Genomic DNA, 20,824 nt, shown 5'->3' on the forward strand with positions numbered 1-20,824 from the left:
TTTGAATATTAAGATTTTTTTTTGAAGCTTTAATTGAATTTTTTGCTTTTTAACGTCTTTTGAGGTTTTTAGTTCAAAAAATTATCAGGGTTTTTGTGTAAACTAAAAACTTGTGAAAATTAGTTAATTAACTGAAGTATATATAATAAAATAACCACAGAAATGTTCTTTTATGGATTTTGGTTTATTCAAGTGTCTGGAAGGCATGTGATTTTTTTTCTCAATAATGATATTCAATGTGCTCAAATAATTTTTATTGTTCAAAGGTCCGTTTCGGTCAGAACGTGCGAGACGCGCATCGTCCGCATTTAGCGCCATTTTCGTATCTAAATTAAAATTATGAGTGTTTACTATTTTCCGATATATTTGCAAAAAACCAAACCCCCCCTTTTTCAATAAATTGTTTATAACTTTTGCAATTTTTTGGAGCCTCTCTTGAAATTTTTCAAAAAGTCCGAATCGAATGAGCATTCCGAATCGAATGAGCTATGGATCATAATGTTCGGTGCTCTTGGACAGAAGTTCCAAAAAAAGAATTTTGTGGCCCAGACTATGAGAGCCTTTTGCATTCAGAAAATCGATTTACGAATAGAAAATTCATTCTATTAAAAGTTCGTTCTCGTTGAGATGCTCTCGAAAATCTAGAGAACATCCTGGAACATCAAATCCGGTCCTGTGAAATAAACACCACGCTAATCAGACACATTGTTCCACATTTTCTTAAGTGAGCCATGAGACTGTGCAAACACGTAGCGATCTCTCTTCCTTATAAATACTTCTCTTCATTGGGCGGCCTTCACAAACGTGTAGAAGTTCAAGGTGTCCTCAAGACGAAGAGCAGGAAACTGTGTTAATGTAAACAGTGTATCGCTGTCGTATAAGTGATTTGATCAGTGACAGATATTCATCGAAGATGAATCACAGACTCGCTTTCGTCATTGCGATATTTTTTTTCTGTGGAGTAGATTGTGTAGATATTAAAAAAGTTGAGAGCATCATTAGCCAAAGGGTCGAAAATGACACGGAGGCTGCCTCGACAGAATTTCCCACAGGAAAAGGACGATCTTCCAGAATGATTTATGCCGAGTTGGTTTCTTGTGCGGTTCGGTATGACACATCGTGTTTAGTTGATGTTGCAGAGGACTACTTGGAGGTACAGAGGCAGGAGCTTTTGGGTGAGTAATCTGTTTGAAATTTCGCAGACTTACTCCAATTCAAATTTGCTGGACTTCAGGGGGGTTTCTGCCGACTAAACCGTACATTGACATTTAATGATGGTAAAATGAAACACTTTTTTCTAAGTAATCGGAATCGACTGTTAATAAATCTTCGAGTCACTTGGGGAGCATTATAAGCATTCGCAATCTCATCAGACATGTAACTCGTAGCATCCACCGTCAACTAGATAAATTATTGTGGGTAAAATATCCAGTCGAAGTCGACTACTGATATGGAATACAAACATGAAATAAATGAACCTAACCAAATTTCTTTCAGAAATTGCATAAAAATAATTGTAGGTATATTATGTACACTGAAGAAAGGTTAGTTGGGTAACAGGATCAATTTTTTATTAAAAAACAATTGTTTCATTGCCAACGTTTCGAATTTAATAAAATCTTCTTCAGGGCGCTGTAACACGATTATTAACGTTTCAATTTTACAAGAAATAAAGAGTTCTTAATTAAATTAGTCACCGAAAAGTCGTTTCTTCTTGTCAGTATTACTATTTTGAAAACCATCAGACATATTAGAGACATTAAGAAAATTAAAAACATTGCAACAACCATTTCAAGACAACATCAAGACAATACCCAGTATCAAGGCCAGTCTATGCAGTATTCAATTGAACATACAGTTGGAAAGTATTTTTTCTCGAAACAAAAAGCAATATAGTGTACAAATTGAACTGCTGAAGTTGTGTTGGTCAAACCAGGTGGTATCTTAAAACACGAGTTTCAGAACACATGAGAGACTCCAAGAAACTAAATATAAAAAACCCCACAGCCCTCGTTGAACATGAAAGAGAATGTGGACATATGTTTGACTTTGATCATCAAATTATTCTATATGTTCAACCATATTTATTCAAAAGACTCTTGAGCGAAATGATATATATCCTCAAATGCGATAGTGTTAACACTAGAAGAGATGTCGATGGCCTTAATACTGCATAATTTACCCTTTATTCATTTTTTCTTTCTGTCATTGATTAAAAAACATACACCACCTTATCAGAATCACAGATAAAGCCATTCGATTGTTTCATGTCGTTCTGTATTGATGTTTTCTCGAAATGGTTATTGCAATGTTTTTATTTTTTTGAACGTTTCTAATATGTCTAATGGTTTTTGAAATAGTAATAATAACACGAAGAAACTACTTTTCGGTGAGTAATTTAACTAAGAACTCATTGTTTCTTGTAAAATTGAAACGAAAATAATCGTATAAGTTTTGTGGGAGGTTATGAAAATTAATTGTTACAGAGCCTTGAAGAAGAATTTAAATGAATTCGAAACGTTGTTAAGAAAACAATTGTTTTTTTTTAGAAAAAAATTGATCCTGTTACCTAACCAACTTTTCTTCAGAGAAGTTATTGGATCACTAAACTAGTTAACTGATAATATGTACAATCAGACATACATAACTTTAACCTTTAGCTCAAAGACTACTCACACAAACCAAAACTGTAACACTTCTTAACGCACCATACTATAGTATCTATAGTTCAGCTCCTTTTGACATCAACTTGGCTGATAAATAGCGAAAAGAATGCATTTTTGGTGTGGTAGATTTAAATCCAAGCCCCTGCTCAAGCTCTCCCTAAACCTAAGTACTTTTCAACTACTTCATATTTCATTACTCAATTGAAAAGTAGAACGTTTTCAGAAAATAAAATGAATCATAATTTCGAAACAATAACAATTGTGCAATAAATGTTTTAAGGATTTTTGTGACGACCTACATATCGAAAAAAAAAATGGAATAAAATCCGCATCGGTATAGGGTCTTTCATTAAGCGTTTTCTATATTTAAATGTAAATGTAAATGGCTTCTCTGTGTGGAGCGCATCTAAAACGTCCAATTTTCCATGTTTTTGACGCTGAATTTGACCGATGACATAGGTTATGTTGGCTTGTGACTTATTCGCATACAACTGCCACTCAAGAAAACTTCACAAGAAAAAGTCTAACGGGGTCAAATTGCACGATGTCGGTGGCCAGTTGACATCATCTCCGCGTGGGATGACCACGCGGTCAGGCCAAAAGAGGTACGTAATCATCGACCTATATATCGCCATTGACAATGATGGCCTGGCCAACGTCGTTCTCAAAGAAATAAGGACCGATGATAAATTTGACAATTTTGTTTGTTCACGTACCCTTTCATCCAGAAATGGGTCTCATCGCTAAATATGATGTTTCGATGAAGATTAAGGTCGGTTGGCAACTACTCCAGAGCCCATTCAGCGAACACACGTTGTTGTGTTCGCGAGCGAAATTGGATTCTCCTGCACACTCTCACAGACAGCGACGATGTTTTTGGCAGATTTTGCGTTTATCGACGTACAGGTGTTGGTCGATCGTTTACTGAATCAGTTTATTTGCACGTGTTGTTGAATGCTAGATCCGTTCAGGGTAATTTGACAGATGTAGCTTCAATAAGATGTCCGTTATCTATTGTCAATGTTCGGAAGTCCCTGTTGAAAGACCTTATATATAATGATAACGAAGCACTTTCCATGGTATTTTGAAAGATTCACTCTAGATGCTTTTAATGTCTACACATATACAGTTTCGATCATCAACGAACTTATGTATGATATATATCTATACCTGGTAGTGCGTCCGACTCACGATCGGAAGGCCGTGGGTTCGATTCCCGCCTCGACCAGATATTTTTCTCGAGAGAATTTATCTGGTTGAAGCTGGGATGATTCTGCAACCGTGTTAGGAATCACACGTTAAAAGGTAAGACCTCGTTAGTCCTTAGCTCGCACAAGTTTCTTCTGAGAGTTGTCGTTCGTTTGGGGGCGACAGCTGATTAACGGAAAAACAGACTTAAACAGATTTTAAACCTCACAAGATTTAGGAATCGATTGTTTTTATGCATGCCAAAAAGACAACTGTCATAGTTCGATATTGAAAGTAATGTTGAAACTTACTAAAGTTTTGATTTTCATAAATGTCATTAAGGGTTACTCATGTAAGGGGGTTTTTTAAATAAAAAAAATAAAAGTTCACTTGAATAAATTGATGTATTAATTTTTGTTTTACATAGTGTTGAAATTTCAAATATGCTTCACAAGAGTACACCAAATCTCACAAAGATAACTAGTGTGGCATTATGCCAGTCATGTGAAATAAATGCTTATAAAACCTCACAAACCGTACATAAAAATCGATACGTTTAGGCCATATATTCATATTAACGAATATTATCAAAACAATCCGTTCATCATATTCATATCAATTGGTTTCTCAAAATTGTCTTTATAAACCTTTCTCAGTTAATTTGAAATAACTTCTAAAAGCTTCCAAAGTTTTATACTGCGCAAATTATTTGCAAAGTATCGTTTTTATCGCCAACTCGCTACCCTCCACGATCCACTCTAACTAGCAGGAAACTAGTAGTAGCTAAGGGTATCCGAGTCCATTTCCAGTTCTCAACCAATACTCACTGGAAGCCCCCACTAGCACTCAAGTAGGAGAGATGTGGGATTGAGAGTATTTCAGAAGACAGTCGTGGCCCAAAGATCTATCTTTTATCAGATCACCAAGCAGTACTGAAAGCTCTGACATCACTTAAATATGAGTAAAAACTGTCTTAGGACTAGGAACTAGGCCATATGATAATCGAATGGAGGGAAAGAACCAACACTCTGTTTATAGACCCATAGAATTCTACGTACTCTCGAGGAGTCTCATAGAGGAAACATTCCTGCAAATGGAACATGAGTAACTAGGATATAAATAGGATAATAAAAGGAAAGAACAAGCGGACAAGTTAATTAGACTATGCCCAAAGAAAGCTGAACAGCTTCTAGGTTTGGTCATAAAGACTAGAGATTGGTAACAGAACTGCTCACAGCATTTTGTATACTCAGGTTTCACCTCTGTGAAATATTGGACGGTGGACAATTCTCCCACATTTAATCATCTGCTGATAACGCCAACTTGATTGGTAAAACCTGCATCGAGAAAGATGATGAAGTTCTAATCAGGAATAGTTATTTTGTTTTTGTCGCCGTTTTTGAGGTGACAACAATGAAGCAAAAAAAATTAAAGTCATAATGAAGTTTGAGGAGAATATGTTAAAATGGGATCAGTGTGACAGAGTGTTAAATCTGTTTCCCCAAAGTTTCAAAGTTTTTATCAAGAAGCTTTGATCAGGTATTGCAAAAATTATATTTTCATCAAATCGATAGGATTACACTTTATGCTTTATCGTGAATATATTTGGTTGTTTTTAAGAAATGTTTTGTCTTTTGTGTCTTGTGTTTTGGGATTTCATCGAATCTCAATATAGGAACAGTTAAAAAGATAATTCAAAAAGTATTTTATAATTTTTTGAAGAAACATTTCACTCGAGAATGTAACATTATCAATTAAATGTTATTTTCAAAATAAAACCATAATTTCTCATCCCATTGGTTTTGTAAATTCTTCAGAATACCGACACTTATTTTCCTACTAAAAGTATTGGAGTGATTCTATAAAGTGCGAGACTGGGGCAATTATCTGGGAAAATAATACTGACGACTAGATATACCACGTTTTTCAAATTATTTTAAATATACTTGAAGTAGGAAGTCTGAGATACGATAGAAACTACTAATTCAAATATTTATATCGACCAGAAGACTGAGATAAGAGACCTGGTTAGTGGATCAACATGGATTAATGAGATTATTTTCTGTTTCAAAACCAACAGAATGAAAATATTCAACATCATTCAATCCCTGACATTGAACGATTTACTTCTTTCCTAATATTTGTAGAACTGAAATACGGTATTTCAAACGGTAATCATATCCTTAGTAGTGTGAATCTGTTAAACGAGTTTATTTTCATTGTTATATACCAAATCGTACAAGCCATTATCGTATAATTACTATATTGAAAAGTAACGGATAAAAGATATGTGTGATTAATGTAATAGCGTTAACAACGTTGATAATTGGAATAAACATGGCTCTAACGGAAAACACAAATATTTCAAATCTGCACAACAAATTTTTGAAGCTTTTGAAAATTCGACACTCCTTCGTTTGCTGTAAATAGGAGTATTTGATAAATTAAAATTAATTATGTAGGGACTTTCGAATTTTGACAATTGATAATATTAGTGTCACTGTTTTTCGAGTTTGAAAGCCGTGGATATTTGGAATTCGCTGGCGCGAGTGGCTAGCTTCTTCGGAGGTTTAACCACCATGGCTTGCTGTCCGATGACTACCTTTTAGGCTTCGTAAAGCGTATTTATGCCTTATCAGGTAATCAGTTGTATTGGTACCTGTATTTGTACCTGTACTTGTACCTGGAACATTCACATTCTTGCTGTCTGTTGTCATTCTGTTCATTATTCTCGAATTCCTTATTCCTATTGCCTCCCGTACCAGTCGGCTATAGTATCCCTGGTTGGGGGCAATTAGTTCTGTGTTTTCAAACAAAATTATGTGGTCTCTTTCACTAAACGCGTGTTCTGCCACAGCTGACTTGTCCGCTTGGCCTAGTCTGCAGTTCCTTTTATACTCTTTCAGTGTTGTTCGCTTGGTGGTTCCGATATACACCTTCCCACAAGGGCACGGTATGCGATACACCCCTGCTGCTGATAATGTGTCTCCTCTGCCTTTAGCCGACCTGAGGCTTTGTTGTATCTTCCTCGTGGGTTGGAAGATTATTTCGATTTCGTGTTTATCCAGTAGTTTTCCAATTCTCTCCGTGACCCTGGGGATGAACGGTAGATATGCGCGTGCAAACATCTGATCCTTTTTCGCTTTTTGAACCGTGGTGCTCTTCGGTTTCATGGCTTTCCTGATCTCGGAGGCACTGTATCCATTCGATCTCAAGGTCACTTCAAGGTATTTCAGTTCCCTCTCTAGATGTTCTGGTTCATATATTCTCCGAGCCCGTTCCGTTGGAGTGGAGATGACTCCTCTCTTTTGGCTTGGATGGTGGTTTGATAGTGCGTGCAAGTATCTATCTGTGTGTGTGGGTTTTCGATACACTTTGTGGGTTAGTCTGGTATGTGAACAGGACGGAGTTACGTGCCACACAGCTCATGCCACATTGGATATTCTGCACGAGCGATTTGTGGGCATGGTCATTTCACGTGGAGGTGATGTCAAGTGGCCGTGGCCACCGTAATTATGCGATTTGACTCCGTTAGACTTCTTCTTAAGAGGATTTTCTCAAGAAGTCGCAGGTGTATGCGAATAAGCCACAAACCACAACGGTCTTCAAAAACAACATAGCCCATGCCATTGGTCAAATATAGCCTGATTTATGCGCCAGAGTCATGGAAAATTGGACGTTACGGGCACCCTCAACCCAGAGAAGCCGTGGTGGACATTTGAACGATGTTATACTTCACACATAATGCGATCAATGGTCTTTCAAACGAATGAAAAATTTCCATTATATCTCACACAAACTTTGTTTGATTTAAATTTAGAGATGGAAAGCTCTCAATGAAAGATCCCAAATAAACAATTGTTTGAATCTTCAATCAACAAACCAAACAGTTTCAGATGCTGAGATTATTTTCACCTATTACTTCAATGTTCAGTCTTCAATATTTCTTCAAAGTTCAAAACACCTTCAGTGAGTCCTTAAATGACGTAATGTATGGGTTCTTAATGGACTTCAAGGGAATATCATTTGGTAATAGTGTATGACAAAGATCATTAAAGAAAATTGAAGAAGTTACTTGGTTATGTCTGATATTAAGATTGTTTATATGTCTAGAGGATTCTCTGAATTGAAGTGTTCTGAAAAAAGCTTATTTTATGGTAATGTCTACGAATAAATACATTCATCCATTTGAATACACGCAATGTGTGACTAATGTATTGATATTTTATAATTTCAGAAATTATTTGATGGCAATAAATTTCAAGTCAAATCACAATCAAAATTTTTTATTTTGATCAGAAACTGATATTATCATTATTGAATATTATTTAGAAGTTATAATAGTGGTTTGCTAGATTGAAGTGTTCATCTAATTGGTACTTCCGTCAGAGATTGAGTCATGTTTGAAGATCATCAGTGTTATTATTAGATTGACTGGTGCCTCAGCTATACTTGTTCTCTCATAATAGTGAGTTAGTTTGGCGCATATTTGGTAATACAGTCGATCATTACTTGCTAAAAGTTCCATTTCCAAATGACTCAACAAAAAGCTTTGCACGGACTGATTATCAGTCATATTAGGAAACGCTAGTCGAAGTTCTAGAAAGTGATATACGTTTTTGCTACCTCTTGAACATGTACTACTAAGTAAACTACTGAGATTTTTTCAGCAAAAGATCTAGAAACAAAGACATGATAGAATGTACGGAATCATTCAATCCAGAACGGTCAGGATTCTGCTATTTTCCTGCTCATGAAGAGAGTTCAATAAGAATCCCAAGTATTCGGAACAATCCCCTTGTTGTCCTAACGAGTATCTACTGTATTTCAAAGACTCTAGGAAATCGGTTAGTGGGAAAGATGATACATTCTCACGAAACTGCAGCTGCATGAACAGGTGTCTGAGTTTGGTGAATAAGTAGGAAACGTTCTCGTTCTCGTTCATCGTTAAAACCTCCTTCTTGAACATCTTCAGATGTTGTGGTACTGCAGGTTTTTACTGGGTTTTCAATCAAGTGGCCCCTGAGCGCCAATTAATTTTTTGTTGCTTCATAATCTCTTGATTCGTATTACTTTTTTTATATGTTTCTATAATTAAATTCAATTCAATTGGACCCATATTCAATAGAATATATCTTGACATTTATACAAAAGTAAAAGGCAAAACAAAACGTCTCAAACAATAAACATAAACAACAATGAAACTTTACGTAAGTTTGCAACTATACTTTCAATTTCAATAACTCATCTTGATTGATCTAATTAAATTTAAATATCCAGTGGGTCAATGCACGCGTCCGAGTTGTGCGAGTTCATTTCAAAATAAAGAATGAATGATATTCAATGCGTGTTCTTAAATATTGATAATCATCTGAATTCCAACATTACCATATAAACGAGATCATTAAAATGCATGCTGGGCCGTAAATTTAACTGGTTCTCAAATATGGCACAATAAATGCATCTTACTCATGTTTTCTACACTGAGTGAAAAAAGAGGTTAATGCTCAGAAAGAAACTTTCATTTTAAGAATTCGAAGAACAGTTACGATATTTATCAATATCTCATCGTAAATCATCACTTGATGTGGACAGATGCTCTCTGTTTCTCAATTCCATAATATACTCGTAAGTATGTGTATCATTTAGAAGTTTTCATTCCTTTTGTTCTTACCCTATGGTATTTTATATGAAATATTTGACTTGTTACTACGCGAAAGTGATAATTTGTAATATATAATTGATAATACTGAAGTTCGAGCAGTGAAAATAATTCATTAAAAAGTGTTGAAATGAAAACACTAACCTCCTTGAAGAAATACTTGCTCTTCTCCATGTAAAGGTTTGAAATGGATAGGAATATGCTGAACTGATTTGATTGATCTCACGACTTCTCGATAAAGTCTCATTTGTCATCTACTGGCGATTTTTGTTAAGTGTTCGGAAGTCGATCGACCTTACTTGGTCCGCTCCCTACTATATAGGTAAAATGATGTTTGTTACATGATTAAATTTGCAATACAAAATTATTTTTGACTATAGGTTAGGTTAGGTTCGGTCCAAAGTGAGTGGATCTATTCGACCCTCCACCGCAACCCGCAAGGGTTTATTGTGGCTCATACCTATTCACACTCGACCAAATAAACCCAGCTTCTTAACGAAGCCGATTAGTTTCTGTGGTGAGTGGTCTTTCAGGTCAGATGGTAAGAGTACGGCTCTGCCGAACTTTTAAAACCTGATTCGGTCCCCAGCGGGACAGGCACAAAGTATGTGATCTGCTGTTTCATCATTTTTTCAGAGGCGACACACACTGTCTTCCGACAGTCCGAGTCTCTGCATATGATTATTCAAATGACAGTGACCTGTTAGAAGGTCTGTTAGACATCGTAGTTCATCCCTATTGTAGTCCAACAACTGTTTGGTATCAAGCTTCGAAGGGTGAATAAACGCTTTGGAGTGAGCCAATCCTGGAAGATTCTGCCAGAAGTCCATAAATCCTCTTGCCATCCAGGTGTTCAATTTTTGTTTGGCAAAGCCTAAAGCAATGCCAATAACAGGTTCTGGTCCGATGAAGCTGCTTGCAGCACTCTTCTTTGCAAGGGAGTCAGCAGCCTCATTGCCTTCCAGGCCAGTATGGCCAGGAATCCAGACCACAGAGAAGTCTTCCTATCGAGAAGAGTCGTTTTTGGCAATTTGCTACCAATTTAGACGTTGCTCGGTAAGAGCCAAAAGTTTCTAACGCCGCTTGACTGTCCGAGAATATTTTGATTGATTTGTGTATGAGGTTGGATTCAACCAGATTGATGTCTCTGTCCTGGGTCTGCGACTGAAAACACCTGCACCATAACCAGAAGGTGTTTTTGATCCATTTGTAAACCAACAACTATTTACTCTTAATATTTCCTTCTCTCGGAGGATCCAGCTCTCTCTACTCGAGAGCAGTACTTTATAAGGCAGTTCGTAACTGATAGTTGGAGGCATGAAGTCAGAGGTCATTTCCAGAATGCTGTGACTTCCAGTGTCAACCAACAGTCTGTTGCACTCTGCATTAAGTTGATCTCTGCAATTGGCAATGTGCATAAGTCTATATGCAGTCCACCTAGTCTCTCTCTTCAGAAAAATGTGGAGAGGAGGTAGACATAGAAGGATCACCATGGCCGCTGACGGTGTGATACTGATAGCATCACTGATGGCCCAACAAGCCTGTCTATTAAGCCAGAGAGCTTCGCCTGTGCCGTTTTCTGTAAAGCCTTCGGCCTTTATACTATAACTATACTATAACTATAAGACTGGAAGAAATTTTCATTTCGTTTATAAATTTACAATCTCAGCCATTCTACAAATGGCTATTCTCTACCAATCACAAATATATTGGAACTTTATATTTAATTTTTGGTGTTTGAGCTGGAATATTGGGCACTTCAATAAGAATTTTAATTCGGGCAGAACTAGGAAATCCTGGAACTTTAATTGGTAATGATCAAATTTGTAATGTTATGTAACCGTCCATGTTATTCAATGACATTTTAATACCTATACTCATGTACCAAAATTAAATGTGTCTTCGTCATCGTCATAGAGAAGTCGTCATCACCATCTCTTACTCAGGGTTTTAGCGAGAAATAGAAGGCGAATTCTAATTGGAAGGTTAATGAACGAATAGAAGTTGTATTTGGAACCTCCGTTGAGTCTATGTTTGATAATCGTGATTTGAGGGTATCTATTTTATAATCAGGGCTGCCTTTGTTGAAGACAGAAATCCAAATGTTCAATGATACAATTAAAATATCAGCTAGAAATAGCTCTGTCTGGTATTGGATCATGGGTTAATTTTTAGATTTTGGTATCATCTAGTCTAGTGGATATGTTAATATGGTCAATGTTTGTGAAAGTTTGTGAACGTTTTCAATACGATGGATTCGCATCTTTGGAGGAAAAAAGGAACCTGACCACGAAAGTTATACTCAAATAAGGAACAAATATTGATAAGCCAATGAACGACAGGAAAAATATTGTACCCGACATTCCTATGAAACTTACACTCTGAACCAGCATTATTGGCCATGCTTGTTATGTAAATAAATATTTTTTTTTTTGATAAAAACAAAATACACACTACCTATATATCAATGTTGTTTTGGCCATCACTGTAGGACGTAATACTACTTATTCCACTTATATCTCCCATCAATATTATAAATTTATTTTCAGAGATAAAAAAAATATAACTCTCAGTTTTGTGTTTTTGTCTCCGAATTGCAAGACTAATAGTAGGTACATCATAAAAACACTACCAATGAAAATATTATAATTTATGGGTGAATTTATTACTAATTCCGATAAGTGATGTTCCTACCTACTTTTCGTCTTTCATTGCATCGATTATGATCTAAGTGGGCCGTGACTACACTATGTCAATGATTCATTGAGGTTACATCGCGATGTGTGTTGGATAAAAGAATTTCAAAGTGAAAATCGATTAATGGTTAAGAGCGGAAGCAGTACCGTTAAGTTTTTGTGATGTCTTAAGCGGTTTTTTATGGTTTCTCATTGGTAGTTAAAAATTCTCTTTCCCGTGTTTACCTTGTTTCTTACAGCTCCGTGTTACATACCAGGTGACAATGACATTAATATAAACGGCGCGATTCAATTTTTTTGTGGTCAGAAATTTGAATTTCGAAACGAAGTTATAGAAGGTATGTCATATGTAAAAACAATTGAAAACTGGAATTGTGGAAATCTTTAGAAGATTCCCACATTTTTTTGTATAGAGATGGAAGAGTAGAAAGCCAAAACCTTTCTTTCCTAAGAATTAGGTTTTAGTGAAAATATACCCCTTCAAATTTGGAATTGAAAACCTTATTCGGTGTCAAGATATCATTTAGTGTAGACATACCTTCATATATCAAGAGTGTAAAACTGTCACTTATATCACTGTGCTGGCGGTGAATGACCATAAAAGAGCATGGATGTATAAACGGAATAATTAAACCTTATAGCTTTTATGATATAAATTACAGTTTCATAAAAGTAAAAAGTATATTAAACATTCGGTTTGGGTCTTCATTTCGGTGGATGACTTTATTCTGGATTGATTCTAACACCTCAGGCTATACTCAGGGCAGAGCTCTATATCAAGGTAAAACTTAATGACAGAAATGATGACAAAGAAAACTCAACTCAAGTATCTGAGTTCAAGCATATTAATAACTAACAAATAATTGAAATGAATCACAGTAAAACAAAAACACTAATGAGATTTATGTAATTGTGATTTTCCACCGACAATACTTTGTAGTTGTGGATTAATTTTACTTGTACCAATTATCAAAAGAGATTTAAGATGCTCATCGGTTAATTGAGATCTGCAAACATTCTTTGTGTACTTCATCTTGGAAAACGTTTTCTCACACAAGTAAGTAGTACCAAAAACAGAAAACAACCCACGAGCAAATTTATGCAAATTATCAAATTGTTTCAGTGGAAGACTCTTACTCTGACTTATGTCAGAATCAAACGGATTTTGAAAAAGCTTAATTTCATTCGCAATGACATCAAAATCTGAAACACGAGTATCAAAATCTATCTTCAAAGCACTCAAAGTTTCGATTGCAAAACTGACGGGAAATTCAGTATCTATAGTGTGGCTGAATATTTTTCATGTTTCAAAATGTGTGAAACATTTTTTACGTAATTGCGATTGAAATAGTATTATTTTCTGGCTGAAGGATTTGATATTGGTGTATGAATCAGGGAGAAGCTGATTTTCTCCTTGCAATCTCAAATTCAGTTCGTTCATATGATTTGTCAAATCGACATAGAAGGCTAACTTCCACATCCATTCACTATTTTCTAAATCGGCAAAAGGGCGCTGCTTCTCATTTGAAAAAATTTCGATCTCTGCTCGAAGTTCAAAAAAGCGCTTAAGGACCTTTCCGCAACTAAGCCAGCGTACGGCAGTATGATATGGTAAATAATTTTCTCCAATCTGTTGAATAATCTCGCGGAATTGTCTGTGATTCAGCCCAGTGGATCTGATGAAGTTAAAAACTGATATGACTGGTTTTAGAACTTCAGACATATCCAAACATTTTCCGCACAAGGACTGTTGATGAATGATACAATGTAAGACGAATGGTTTTGAACCACCATCATTTTCTACAGCCTTTGTCACAAGCGCAAGCACTCCTTTATTTTTACCATACATATTTTTGCCTCTATCGGTTGTTATAGATTTCAAATTTCTCCATCGAAGGTTCTTTTTAATAATGGCATTTTCAACTCCCTTAAAAATATCTGCCCCAGTTGTCGTGCCGTGAATACTATCAATATCAAGAAGTTCTTCATACACTTCAAAGCTTTTATCAACTCCGCGAACAAAAATCAACACCTGAGCAGTATCTGACACATCCGTTGACTCATCCAACGCTAGAGAAAACCACTCATGATGCCCATTTTTGTCAGACAGTTGAGATGATATATTTTCTGCGATGTCTTGCACCCTCCGAGCCACGGTATTTGCTGACAAACTGATACTTAAATTTACCATTTCGGGGCATATTTCTTCGGCTACTGCAATCAAGCATTCTTTTATCATTTCTCCATCGGTGAATGGTTCCCCACGTTTTCTGATTTCAAGAGCCACTCGAAAGCTGGCGCGAGTTGCAGACTCTTGTTCAGTATTCGCTTTAGATTGCTGCTATTTGAGTCTGCGTTTCAAAGCTTCAAATTTTTCCTTCCGCAAACTTCCTGTATACCTACTTACTTGGAGTAACTTTGGAAGATGTTTCGATTCATAGTGTCGATTAATGTTATAGTCTTTGAGAACAGCTATGGTTTCATTACAAATTGAACATAGCGCCTTATTACTGGACTCGATCACAAAATACTGAAAGTTTCATTTTTCTTGGAACCTTCTGCATTCACTGTCGATTTTTCGCTTCTTTTCCATACTAACAAATCACACATAAAAACAATAAGTCAAATCGAAATACTTTTATTGACGGGTGTTACTTTATTTCACAATAGACAATTTTGCTTCCTTCGCCTTTTCTAAGCAGACTAACTCGCAGTTGCGCCGCTAGCCTTTTTATGTGCAATTATTACTGCCATCTCGAGGTGATCGGAATACACTAGCTAGAACCAGAAGTTTCTCGAACCAACGCGGTAATTCCAAATATTTAATTACGCCTAATGCCACCTAGCCGGTAGCTGAAAAAGATAGAACATAGTACCACTACTCGCCACTAGATGTCGTTAAGTGTCACAATACACAATAATAATTATTGAAATGCAAAAAAGCGTAAGTTTCCTTAGGTCACGCACTTTGCGACTATCCTAGTCTAGAAATATAGTTAAGGGCAGAAATTGGCCCTTGGAACAAACTGAAAAAATCATCATGGCCCGAAGGCTTCAAAGTTTGGAGACCCCTGCTCTATATGAATGTAAAAAAAAGAATTCCAAAGAAGGTATTATTTGAGTATTATACCTCATTAATAGTTGCTGAAGTGTGTAAATATTCCAAAAACGTGATTGTGCCTGGAAATATTTGTATTTAAATTGACGCAACAAATTAATCAATGTGAAATTGCGTGTCCTGATGCCTGGGTTTTCATAGCATCAAATTTCATTTGATTTATATGTCATCCCTAAGAAATTAACTTTAAACGTTCAAGCCAGTCTCGAATATACCTACACAGTAGTAGGTTGAATGGACTGACGCCTATCAGAAAACAACTACTCCCCTGGCTAATACCACAAAGAGCTTTGGATTATATCCGACAGGCGTCAGTGCAGAAATCTTCTCAGAAAATTTCCTGCATATGCAATTGGCAATACAACTGAAAGAGTCGACCTTCAATTTTGGAACGGGCACACTTGCAGACCGGTTTCGGGCTCATTAGCCACTCATAAGTGCAAGATAGTGGCCATCATCGACCTAAAGTCAATGATATTCCATAAGTGAAAATCGGAATTCTTTTAGAGTATTTCATTCCTCTTCCTAAGTTGGAGCGAACAACAAAATGTCACTCCAACTTTCCAAGAAAAACTTTCTTATTATAATATTAAATTATAATGATAAAGTTATTCTTCCTTATTCAGAGGAATCGGGCAAATTACGGATTTGCGGTTTATTAGTACCTCGTCCACTAGATGGATAGGATAACAAAGAATTCAATAAAAGTTGGAAACCAATTAGTTGAATGTTACTTGAAATTTGACAAAAATTGATTCAAGAACATAAGCTTTCACTACCGTGCTCTTGGGCCGGATTTCTTTTCTCTAATAATTGGATTGATTTTTCCTCTAAAATTGTATTTGTATCCTGGCTGTCACAATTACAACTTCTGAAAGAGATGTTTGGCAGAGACAATAGGTCTAAATAATTGCAAACAGCACCCCAAATAACATTTTTATTGCAGAAATCATCTTCCGAAACGAATGTTACTAGGGGAGATATGCCTGAGATGGCATACTTTTTTTCTATACTTAATTACTAGTAGCACCTTGAAGTTACAGAATTGGTAAGGAGTGAAATGAACACTCAAGACACTTATTCATTAAACCATAACTTTATTACTCCGAATAACTTCATAGTTTTTTTATAGAAATTTAAAAAGAAAACTCTTCATATGCCATCTCATCAACACAATTGTTGGTGAGATGACATAGTGTAAAACTGCCTACTAAAGTTGACATATATCACAAACAAATACTTTTGTTGCTTCAGATACGCCGGCGCATTCGGTCTCGGTCCATTTCAAGCAAGTCTGTTTCTCCCGCACGGGAACGGGAATATAATTCGTTACAAAATATATATGCAACATCATCCTCCAAATCGCTGCTATCCTTTTCAGAGTCTTCTTCAGGTATTAAGACCTTTTTTGCAGCTCGGGTGAATTTCCTTAGTGCTTGCGCTTTCTTGTCAGCAACTAGCTGCTTGGCTAAGTCAATTTCTGGGGTGGTATTAATAACTCCATATTTTCTTCTCTGTGACGCTGACGCTTTAGGTAATGGTGATATTTCTGCCATAGAAATACTTCCAACTTCTCTATTTTCATCAAAATCATCCTTATTACTCATTATACCTGATGGTCCTGGAGTAATGGAAACAACTTCTTCCGTCCGTTCTCGCTGGATACTTTCATCGTTAGGTAAATCAGTAACATCGGCAGGGCAAAACATCCAGTCTGGAAAGACATTGGCATTAAAGGGGCTTTCATATATGCTGGGCTGAAAATATCTGCAACTTGGAAATGTTACAGTCCGGCCTGGGTGATTCTTCAACCATATGGTGAGCTCTTGATTATAGTATGAACGAAAAGCCGAATAAAAACTCACGTTCAGAGGCTACCCCCGATGGGTAGTACAGTGTGGTGGGAAGCAAAACAGCACTATGCCTCTTTTGTATTTTTTTGGATGCCATTAGCCATCCCATTATTTTTTGTTTAACAGCATCGATAGCTTGCTGCATATTTTGCTCGGGCCAGTTTTTTCTGAACGATTTTCTCTCGTACCGACCCATCACTGTAATAGTAAATAACTATGTTTGGAAAGAAGCCATCAAATTAACAAAATAAATATGATTGTATTGATGCATAGGTAAATACTTGTATGAGAAGGCATACCCTGCTATCTCGTCCACACGAATAGTATGCCATCTCAGACACAAATACAGGAAGATCCTTTTTCTAACCTATATTTTAGTAGCTTTTTTTTTGACGACACTATAATATAGGATATACTAATTGAGCCACCAAAGAACATAAATACGTATTGGGACTTACCTTAATTTCAAATAACAATCAATAATGAGGCAACTTCTAATCAGTTCATAAACACTTTTATGAGGCAAAAATCGACTGACTGGTCTAATGCCTCCAAAACGAATCTGACGCATGGTTTTTGCACACTGTTGCCAAATGCTCGAGCATTGATCAGAACAAAATTTCAAATAGATTTAGATAAAACGTGTTATGCCGTGTTAGCCAGTATGCCATCTCAGGCATATCTCCCCTACATATTTGAAAAATATGATTTAGTATTTAGTATTTCAGATAATCATTAAGGATATCAGAAGTAAATGAATTAACTGAATATTTTCAAATGTTATGTTGTGCACAAAGTATTTCTATTTCTATTTTGTTTCGAATTTGAAGTCATTAATTTAAATAAATAGCTTTGAATAGCAACTAAATATTCAGGAAACGTGAATGTTTGGTTGCCTGTAGTTGTTTTAGACGATAAGATATAAATAAAACTTCACTTATAAAATGAGTACTTTCAATAGGAGATAATGAAATGTATATAGTATTTTTCAAAGTAATTTCAAAGAGAAATGATCTGAAATTCTGAATTCAAGTTAGAGTATTCGCTTCTTTTATATTTGTCGTTTTTCGGAATCGTTGATTGTCGTTTATTTTGAGTATTTTTCAGTTTCAATGGCAGTTAACAGTTTTGAAAAACTTTAAATACGAATACACACTGCGAAAGGTAGATTAAGATTTTTCATTTATTTTAAAAGACGTGGTTTTATAACCCACATTTTTTAAAATTTGAAATATATTTATCATGTGACATGTCTCCTGATACTGCATTCACCAGTAGAATACATTGTCTGTACAGTCGGAACAAATATTAATATTTCATTTCAATTTATTACACAGCATACTGAGATACCTGAGAGAATGTTTCTTTTAGCGTTTTTATGTATTATAATTGACCTATTAGTAATTAGATCAAATTATTATTATTAAAACAATCTGTTTTTTAAAAAAATATGTTTTTCCGTTAATCAGCTGCCGCCCCCATACGAACGACAACTCTCAGAAGTTGAGAGACTTGTGCGAGCTAAGGACTAACGAGGTCTTACCTTTTAACGTGTAATTCCTAACACGGTAACACAATAATGAATAATAACAATACTATATCTAATAAAAACAATATATGAGAATTAGAGCATTATCCTTGGTCGAATGTTCGTTTCGTCTGCTACAGCGGCATACATCATCAGTGCTATATGCGTTGACTGGGAGCACGAAGGTTATATTTCGAAGTCTCAGCAACGACTGACATAGTCAAATAGAAGTTTTTGCCTTTTGATCTGATGCTACAAGGAGGAGGACAGTGGAGGTAGTTTAGTCGATATCCATATACCTTTTGCAGACTCTGGGTAGGATTCTTAGGATTCTTTGGTTGCTTCATGTAACGCTCATTGTGTCTGACATAAGCAGACGCTCATTGCCCCTGCTTAGGGCACATGACTCTCGGACGCAGTGATCACTCAGCTCACGATGTGGGGAGTGTTCATAGGTTGATAATGCTGGCGCACCCTTCCGACAGTGTCGGAGCTTCGGGGATAGAGCCCGACTAGCTTATTTTTTTAGGAAATAATAATAATGATTAAAGCGCCTGACTTTCGCTTTCTTCAGGTCTAGTGGGCTGAAGTCGGAAACTGAGGGGTTCATCTTGATTTTCCAGGAGAATGTCTTCAACACCTTAGTCTACCGAAGTCGCGTGACACAAGACGTAAGGCCTGTCGTCAGGCGTTTGAGACCTGAACGCACTCGCGGTCCAACATATGCGGTCTCAGCCCAAAAACCATCGACATAAACCGGCCCCAAAAGTGCCCAATACCACCTACGGCACTTTTACGGTATTGATGAGACACCGGTATTACCCTACTCTCCAGGGGATATTGAATCCGTTGTGGGAAATGAGAAGGGACGAATTTATAGGAATTATTCACTCCCCACCATCAGGCTTCTACAAGCTAATGATGTAGTCCTCTCTCGACGACCAGAGCAAGACGAGATTTGTTGTTGAGCTCCTGGAGAGACGAATATCGTACGAAAAGATGAGGAAAAACGGATATAATATTGCGATTTTCTCTTCGGACTCCGCAGACTCTATCCAGACCACTCTGTAAAGATGGTTGTTATTGGAGTACTTGGTGAAATTATGCCCTCTTTACTTTCGAATCTCAAAATCATGCCGGCTTGCCGCACTAAGGCAGAAATCTTAGCCGAACAAATGCAGAAGGCTGTCATTTTTGGCTCATTGCGCTTGCTCAGAGTCCATGATTCTTGAACCCAATGATCACTTACCCCACGGTGTGGGGAGTGGTCGTTGGTTGATAATGTTGGCGCGTCCTCCTGAATATATCGGGGCTTCGGGGGATAGGGCCTGACCAGCGCAAACTTGGGTTTGAAAGAATTAATAGGTACAGGACCTAATTACAGGAAATGCCTAAAGTTTCCAAAAATTATAAAGTATAGTTAGTTATGAGAAAAAAAAGTACATCAATGGATTACTTTAGATATAATGCAGCAGAGAATATCATTGAAAGATAAATAATTGATTTTAGAGAAATGGCAAATTATATTAAAATATCACCTGTCACAAATCGCGACAGGTGATTTGAATGAAATGTTAATTCTTGTAGAATCTAAGTAGAACATCATTTCATATCTAGCGTTATGGGAAGGAACGTTGAAATAGATTTTTGATTAGAGATACGGAGTCAATATTGTTATGTAACAGATTATATAAAAAATGTCACTGTTGAAATTACTCGTCTGGTACTCAAACTGAAGAACTTTGATTCTTCCAGTGACTGACCATAAGGAATTCCTCTTCCAGGATATATACCAAACAGTTTGAAACAAATAAATTTGGGAAACTTCCGCTGAATTCTGTCAATGAAAGCTGAGTAAGTAGCATTCATGGAATACCACAGCATTGTGCCATATTCTAATTTTGGACAGAGATATGCCATAAAAAGTAACTCCATTATAAATATGTTCCTGATATCTTTGATATTTCTCAATAGGAAACCGAGCATTCTGTTAGCTGAGGGTACAGTTTGTGACACATGATCGGCAAATATAAGTGTCTGAGTCTAATCAAATGTAACCCCCAGATCATTTATGTTTTGGCATCTGCTCAGTGAGGTTGATTCTATTTTATAG

The 20,824-nt window shown here is 36.4% G+C and overlaps 2 protein-coding genes across 5 annotated transcripts in view; one reads left to right on the plus strand and one right to left on the minus strand.

The window, feature by feature from the left end:
- Nucleotides 1-773: 773 nt before the first annotated feature.
- LOC111502029 (uncharacterized) overlaps nucleotides 774-20,824 on the plus strand; it is a 74,797-nt gene continuing 54,746 nt past the window's right edge. The window contains exon 1 of one of the 4 annotated variants that reach the window (XM_074180574.1): nucleotides 774-1,175. In XM_074180574.1, the coding sequence (XP_074036675.1) occupies nucleotides 914-1,175 (262 nt within the window). In that variant the 5' untranslated portion in view covers nucleotides 774-913. The remainder of the gene's footprint in view (nucleotides 1,176-20,824) is intronic. The other 3 variants (XM_023155982.2, XM_023155981.2, XM_023155980.2) reach the window with 3 other exon arrangements.
- LOC141484930 (uncharacterized) lies at nucleotides 16,104-17,884 on the minus strand. Its single transcript, XM_074180634.1, has 3 exons — nucleotides 17,642-17,884; nucleotides 17,196-17,381; nucleotides 16,104-17,044 (listed from the first exon to the last, which is right to left on the minus strand). Exons 2-3 carry the CDS (start codon nucleotides 17,377-17,379, stop codon nucleotides 16,581-16,583), a joined length of 648 nt encoding a protein of 215 aa, XP_074036735.1. The 5' UTR covers nucleotides 17,380-17,381; nucleotides 17,642-17,884; the 3' UTR covers nucleotides 16,104-16,580.

The sequence above is a fragment of the Leptinotarsa decemlineata genome, unplaced genomic scaffold (genome assembly GCF_025532065.1).
Source record: "Leptinotarsa decemlineata unplaced genomic scaffold, Ldec_3_MD MMD2_tig00026299_RagTag_RagTag, whole genome shotgun sequence".
Classification (NCBI taxonomy): Eukaryota; Metazoa; Arthropoda; class Insecta; order Coleoptera; family Chrysomelidae; genus Leptinotarsa; species Leptinotarsa decemlineata.